Source organism: Morus notabilis, unplaced genomic scaffold (genome assembly GCF_000414095.1).
Source record: "Morus notabilis unplaced genomic scaffold, ASM41409v2 Scaffold61, whole genome shotgun sequence".
Taxonomy (NCBI): Eukaryota; Viridiplantae; Streptophyta; class Magnoliopsida; order Rosales; family Moraceae; genus Morus; species Morus notabilis.
Window position 1 is genome coordinate 170,158 of NW_010362732.1, and position 8,344 is coordinate 178,501.

The 8,344-nt window shown below is 32.0% G+C and overlaps 1 protein-coding gene across 1 annotated transcript in view; it reads left to right on the forward strand.

Moving 5' to 3' along the window:
* The first annotated feature begins 4,653 nt into the window (after positions 1–4,653).
* LOC21396382 (transcription factor MYB28) overlaps positions 4,654–8,344 on the forward strand; it is a 13,038-nt gene continuing 9,347 nt past the window's right edge. The window contains exon 1 of the mRNA XM_024168601.1: positions 4,654–4,819. Coding sequence (XP_024024369.1) covers positions 4,654–4,819 — 166 coding nt within the window. The remainder of the gene's footprint in view (positions 4,820–8,344) is intronic.

Genomic DNA, 8,344 nt, shown 5'->3' on the forward strand with positions numbered 1-8,344 from the left:
ATCGGAAGATTTATTACAGAGAGATGAAAATAGAAGACTGCGTTTGGAATTGATTTTTGCTTGTTTTTGAAAACGTTTTTGCACACCTTTTGAGACACGAAAATGAAAACGGTCTTCAAACCGTGTTTGTTTAGCAAATATTTTAAAAATAAAAATGAAAACAAAAAATAGTGAAAATGGTTTTTGTGAAAGAATTAGAAAATTGTTAAAAATTATTTTTCATTTTATGCTTTCATTTCCTAGTATTTGTCAATAATGTTATAATATATTAATTAATAATTATAACCAAACACGATTTCACTTTTTTATTAAACTGAAAACAATCTCTTAAAAAACTAACCAAACGCAATTTTAGAATTAGTCCCAGAATGATTCTCAAAATATTTTCTCATTTTAACTTTTGTATTGAAAGCAAAATCATTTTGAAAACGTTATCAAACGGGCCCGAAGATTTGTCTCATTTTTTGAGATTGAAAGATTTCTCTCATTGTCTGAGATTGGAATTTGGAAGATTGGAAGATTTGTTGAGGATTTGTCATGAAAATGGTTAATGGTGGGATAAATTGGAAGATTTGTTGCAAGAGAGATGCATCTTGTTGGAAGATTTGCTGTAGAGGGACGTGTTTTTTTTTTTTTAACTTTATGAAGTTTATTTGTTTATTTATTTATTTTTGGATATGCGGTTTAATATTTGTTGTTTTTATTCATATATTTTTAAATATTTTTAATATGTTTTATAAAAATTAATGATGTGCAAATTAAGTAAAAGGGTAAAAATGACATTTTATGTCTCAAAAAAATGGCCTACAGGTATTAGAAAAACGTTTTTGTAAATGTAAATGTATCATTTTAATATTATCAAAAATACAGAGTATCAAGAGCATGTTTTCTTATAACATAAGGTATTAAAATGATTTTATCCTAAATTTAAATTTTTATTTAAATTTATGAACCAAAGAAGCAGGTGCTCAATTTTTTCGGTTCACTTGAGAATTGCTATTATATTTTCACGTATATATGCCCACAAATGTAGCAAAATGAGCCGCATAATGAATTTTACTCGTTGATCATCGACTGCTCATGTCCTCCTATATAGTGGTTTTCATTTCTTTCTTCCCTTTTTTTATTCTTTGACAAAGATTGAATTTTGTTGTTCGCTGCAATAGGAATATATGTGGTAAATATTGGCTCATTTCCTGCTTTTTTTCCCCCCCCTGGTCTTTGGATTGATCTGGTGCTTGTTATTCTTTTTCCCACCCAAAAAAGAAAAACATATTATAAACGTACAAAATTTAACAAAAGTTAATTATTTGTCTTCCTGCATCTGTCATACGGAAATTAAATAGTGCGGTAGCTATCTTTGGCACAAATATTTAATGCAAGTCCCACACATGAACTAGATTAATGATTCCTTTTCTTTTTGTATAAATAGAACTGGAATGGTTCCTGTTAATTAGATGATCCAATAATAGGAAATGGCTGGTGATTGACATTCATTACAAGTTTACAACTAATACATTTAAACTTTAAAGCACGATGGTACAAATTCATTCATGAGAATGCAATATATATCAAGTTAGATGAGGAGTTTGAATTTGGATCTAATACTAATCTAATATCTAATTTAAACTAATACTTATTTCCTAATAACTGCTATTTAAAATAATTCAAACCTTAAACTAAAAGATAAGTACTAATCTAATATCTAAATACTAGGGACACAAATTAAATACAAACTGATTTAAATTAAAATAAATTAATCATTCCTATCATGTCCCCGCAAAATAGAACTCCCATAGGAGAACCCAATCTTAAACTGTAATAGAAGAAAGTGACATAAGTAATGAGGCGTAGGTGTGGTTGCAACAATGACAAAACATTGAGGAGAGGAGAGGGGAGGCGCTTGGGTGCAGAGACGAAAATCGTCGGGAAGAGAATAGGGGAGGCGCTTGGGCAGAGACGACGATCGTCGGGAGGGAGAAGAGGGTGCAGGGGCACGAACGCATGGAGACAGGCGCAGAGGAACTGCTAGAGGTTCATTGCTTGGGGTTTGGAGGCACGTTACCTAGGGTATTGGTGGCACATTGCCTGAGGTCTGGAGGCGCATTGCCTAAGCTGGTTGTGTTGGAGAATTTGAGTGCAGAGGGTGAAAAGAATGCAGAAAACAAGAGAGGGTTTGAGGCATATAGGAATACTTTCCTTTAAGGTTTTATTTGTCCTCACTTCTCAAAGTTTGCTAATGAGTTTTAATAGCAAATTACCCCTAAGATACAACAAACTCTTGAACACAATATCTAGCAATAATATTGAGTCCCAGAACATTCAATTAAGTATGTAAATTTTCTGGAGAATTAATAAAGACAGAGGTGTCATTTCATGAATGAATGCATACTCTTTAAACATTACAACCATTCACATAAAGGTACATTTTCAATGTAAAGGTATCTTTTCATAGATTAATACAACTATTATAATAGTTATATCTATTGCTAATTGGTGTATAGATATGTATGAAAACATATTACCAATGGATGTAATGATTCTAGACGTTTCAGATCACATAACCTCATGAAAATAATGTTTTTCTGCAGAATTTCAACTGCAACGGGTGTTTTCCCATTGCAGTGCGCAAACGAACCTGAGAGGCCTGAAAAAGGGCGCTGCAGCGCGAACATTTCGGTTGTAGCTGAAATATTTCGACTGCAGCTGAAATATTGGCCGAACCAACCTGTACGGTTTTGTGCAGTTTGTCCGCTGCAACGTTTATAAACTCGCTGCAGCACTTTTGAAGTCCCTTTAACATGAGTTTTTCATGTTTTAACACATAAACAACTTGTAATCTTGATTAAGACATATTACGATCTCTCTAACAAGTTGGAGCTCTCGACCTAGATTTAGAGGTGCATTGCCTTAGGTTTGGAGGTTCTCAGCCTTAAAGGAATGGAGACGCGCACTGCCTGGGATATGAAGTGTTGCTCGTTGGAGCAATAAAAGTGTGGAGAAAGAGGAATAAATGGTGATGGATATTTTTTTTTTGTTTGCTATGAAATAGAAAAAGCAAGAAGAATTTAATCTGCTGGTGTTGGGAAGTAGAGGGCTGCTTTTTTTGTTCAAGTCATGAGGTAGTATGGATGTGGCTGGTCTGAGGATTCTGAAAGGAGTATTAGGACGTGGGTATTAGGGTGTAGCCTATGGGTGAAAATCTGAATGAAGGCGTCATGTAAGATAAAGGATGATGTGTTCGGAGGAAAAAAGGAAGGAAAGTGTTGCGGAAAATTGTAACGCAAGTGTACGTTATTGTTAACAAGTAATAAAGTGATGAATAGAGCGTCGATTTTATAAGGATTGCATTAATTCAATTAAATACCGAAATTGGTTAACCCTAACATTATTCAAGCGATCAAAATTGAGATGAAAATAATAAAACCAAATATAACAAAAATAAAATAAATAACCTAAAATATCCAAGCCTACGACTCACCAAAATCAATTATATATGAAAATCTCTATTTAAATTAATTATGTCTATTTCCAATGCTGGTAATGAATTTTTCTAAATTAATTAGTAATCTTTCCCAAGCATTAATAATCATACCTTAAACATGCATACTCTACATCTCTGTCAAGATTTTAACATGTTGAGATTCATTAAGAACAAGAAATCATCACCACTTTACTAGTCACATAATTATCTCTAACTTATGATGTTTTAATGGCATTCCAATCATGGTTCATATTAAACATCACTTCTCAGTCTCAAAATTAAACACCAATTCATGCAATTATTGATCAGACAATTACAAGCATTAAACACAAATTGAAACACTCAACATATTTAAAAATAAAACATGAATTAACTAAAAATAAAAAATTATAATCCGACTACATTGTAACCCCAGAAAAATAAAACTAAAACATTAGTTCCGGTATAATTAAAGAACAAATATAAAGAATTAAAAAATTAGAAAATAAACTCAATTAAAAGTGTCACAGGTCTCCATCTTCTAAATCTTCTTCTTCTCCTTCAGGTGCCTTCAAAAAATACAGTCTCTAATAATCCTAAATAAAAATAAAATAAAATCTTAAGAACAACCCTAAATTTTTGAAAATAATTCGCCAGATATTTTTCTCTACAACTCTCCAATGGAGCTTGAATATTTTTTTGGGTATTACGCTATGCCGAATTCAATGTGCAGGGGGCGGGTCTCCCCATTTGCGGCTGCCAAAAGCCTTTTTTTTATAAAGCCTCCAAAGTCCCTCACGTCAGCACCAAGAAAAAGGGCGGCTGCTGACATAAGCAGGGACAAGTGGCGCAATTCAGTTGGTAATCCCTTCCCCTTCCCTTAACCATACTATACAGAAAATACAAATAACATTCTAGTCTAACAATGATAGGTCCTATTTAAAAGAAAATAACTCAAGTTTATATTCAATTAAAATGCTCATACAATTAAAATGTACTTAACAGGATAGATAATCCTATTGTTATTAGTTTCATTTGACTACTCTTTCTATAGCTCCTTGTTATAGTATACGTTAGGTACGAGGGCTGCCTCTCCCTTCTATCTCACCTCCCGGATGTATAGTAATTGTTTGAAAAAGCATGTGTTACGCATGAAATTTCAAACAATTACTATACATCTGTTATCCGATATGGAGCTGACGTCGGTCAAGTATAACTGTCAAGTTTTTCACTCGACGAACAGGGTTGCTATTCAATTAGAGCCGTCTTGTCTTCAAGCCGTGGATGTTGCTGTTATACCGAGGTATGGTATTAACGATTCCAGAGACAGGGTTCTGGCTATTAAGCAGAATCTAGGTACGTCTTGAAGTTTCTCTGATCTCTTATGATATTTTGATGAATGAACAATATGACATATTACAAGGAACAAGTGAGTGATTCACAGGAGTGAAGCCTCGTTAGCACGAACGAGGGAAGGAAGAAATCCAGTAGATTGGGTGTAACAGAGGGGGTTCGGGAGGATACTTCCCCCACACCCGTTAAGCACTTCACTCGCTAGTTTATTTTTTATCTAAGGCCAAACCCATTGGACACCTCGCTTGTAGATTTCACTTTTTTTCTGCACCGCGCCTGTTCGTTGTTCCACACTTTAAATCGTTCGTGAGCCCCTCAGGGGGCCACTCACTTGCTTTTTTGTTCAATCCATACCTTACTTTGGAGTGAAGGATCTGGTGACGTGGCAGCGCGTGGGAAGCTTTAATCCGAATTAATCCTCTACTTTCTGTTGATTTGAATCCCAAATTAAGTTATAAATTGCCCAGTTCACCTAATTAAAACACAAATGAGGAGACAACAAATAATTAGAGGGAAAAACTAAATTAAAACAAAATGAGCTAAAACAAAATAAAACTAAACTAAATAAAATAAAGTGAAACTAAACTAAAAATCAAATAAAACAATAAAAATCTTTGAGAACAAAACCAATTTAGACACAAATATGAGCGAAAATGACTATAAAAATAGAGTCATTAAAAAGAAGATGGTGTGTTCTGTGGAGGTGCTCCATGATGAAAGAGGAGGAATGAAAAATTAGAGGTGGTTAAGAATCGGTGATAAGAGGCGTCATTCATGGAGGTGGAGGCATATTGTCTAGGATAATTTTAAGAGGGTCAAAAACTTGTCAAAATATGAAGTTAATAGAAGATTTATACTTTAAAGCACGATAGTACAAGTTTTTCATTATGAGAATGCAATGTATAGAGAGTTACCTTAGGAGTTTGAATTTGAATCTAATACTAATCTAATAACTAAGTTAAACGAAAGACTTATCATCAAATAACTACTATTGAAATAATTCAAACCTTAAATACTAAAGACAAACTAAATACAAACTAATTTAAATTTAAATAAATTAAACATCCTTATCAACAACTTCTTTTTTTTTTTTTGAAGTAGGGAAATATTTAAGGGTGTGAATATAAATTAATATTGTTTAGGAGACTTAATAAATAGCATGACTTTAAGTCTCGTTCATTTTACCGATTTGAATTTTCAGTTCTAAGTTTTTACAGTTAAAAGCTCTCAGAAAATATCACATCTAACTTTTTCTGCTATAGTTAAAAACACTCAGAAAATGTCACATCTCAAATCGAATTGAAAATTTGAATTCGTGAAGCGAACAAAGACCCTCGTTCGTTTCGCTGATTCAAGTTTAGAATTCGAGTTGAGATGTGATTTTATGTTAGAGCTTTTTACTGTAGCAAAAAAGTTAGATGTGGCTGTTTGTGAGAGCTTTTTACTGTAGCAAAACTCGAATTCTAAACTCGAATCAGCGAAACGAACGAGGCCTATTAAATCCATTTACCACACTAAGAAAAATATCAAAAATAACCCTTATTCTTTTATTCAAAAAAAAACTTTGTTCTCTCTCTTCTCTCTTCCTCTCTTTGTTAAAAAGAGAAAAGAGGCAGATATCTTTTTTATCATTTACTCTTATTGATATTTGACTATTATTTAAGAGTAAAAAGTAAAAATTCAAACACATGCACTGTAAGGTAAGTTCAACAATTTTCTCCTCTTTTAAAAACACCTATCTTTGTTGTCGCAGCCTACCGATGGCGAGATCTCTAGCTCCAAACACAACATCTTCTCTGACAACAGACTGAGAGCTCGTTGTTGATCCTCATAAGCCTCATCCTCACGTTGAATCACCTCTCACTGTTCCCATCGACAAACCACATCGCCATGAGAATGAATCAAAAGGCGAGCTCTTTCAACGAGTCGTCATCGCGATACAATTTCGTCTGGATCTCAAGGTCTCCGCAATCTTTGTCTTCTCACAGCGTAGCTCGTGATGATGCCGAACACGTAACTGTTGGGTAGGGGGAGAGAGTGTTGTTGTGGGGTGGGGCAGAAGAGCGGAAAACGAGAGTTCTTATTTTTCTTTCTCTTGCCCTTACATAATTCGCGTAAGGACCTCATCTTTTATGATTTACAGATCAACTAGTGCCGTCTTGTACTCAAGTAGTTGTTATCAGGATTGATCCTGAGGGAAGGGGCGGAGAGAGAAAAGAGAGACATCAACGACGTGAATTGATGGAGGAGAGAGAAACGAAAAAAGAGGAAAAATTAAAAAGGAAACAAGAAGGGATAAAAGCGGAAAATAATTACTCAAAAACGGTTCAAAAATTTTAAATATGTTGTACGTATTTATTAACATGTTAAGTAAATTATGTCATTTACTTCCATTGGATTTTAAAATCTGCTATTCAACATAATTTTCTTTTTTCTTTTTCAACTCGACCTGTCCACATTTGAAGAAGACATGCAAGTTGCAACAACCAACGCCGCAAAAACCGGCTAAGACGGTACAATTATTTATTTTCATATTTATTCCTCTGTTATAAGGTGTATGTAAATAGCCCTCTTAATGGGTCTACAAATAAACCCACGTTGCCTTTGATTGGTTGTTCCACACAATACTATTACTAAGGATTTGTAAAAAGTGGACCAGTAATGAATAATTGACCAGTCGAAATAAAAGCATTCCACTTTTGGTGTTTTCTGCCTATGGGACTCTTTCTTTTTAGAGCCCCCGATCAAAAATTGTCCGGTCAAAATAAAGTGTCTGTTTTGTAATGTTTTTATAATAATTTTATTTTAATATAAAAATAAAAATGTGATGGTTTATTTTGAAATTGATTTTAAAATTACGTTTTGTAGTTTTTTAAAATATTAATTTGAGTATGATAAAAAAGTAAAATTGTGTTTGGTTATATTTATGTTTATTTTAAGTACATGTAATTAATAATTTTAAATTAATATATTAATAATATAATAATAATGAATAAATTATCATTAATGAGTATATCAGTAATTAAACTATATATAATAAATTAATATGCTAAATAATAAAAAATAGTAATTAATAATTAATTATAAATAATTATTATGTTAATGATGTACTCATATTTACTGGATTACAAGTAATAAATTAGTGTATTAAGAAAAATAATTAGTATATACATAATTTATATTCTATTTACTACTTAAATTATTAACTTTTAGTTACATAATTAAACAATTTGTTAATTAATTACTAATGTTTATCTAATAATCCATTATTTGATATATCACATGCTCAATTTTTGGTAATTATTTTTTTTATAATGATTAATTACTAATCAATTATTAATTATTATTGATTAGTATATTAATTATTGATAATTATAATTTAATATTAATTATTAATTGAGTAATTACTATTTATTTTTTATTTACCAACTATTTACTAATTAATAGATTATAATTAACATAATATATGATTGATATATTAATTATTTATTATTTGTTTAATAACCTATTATTACTTGTTTTATTGTT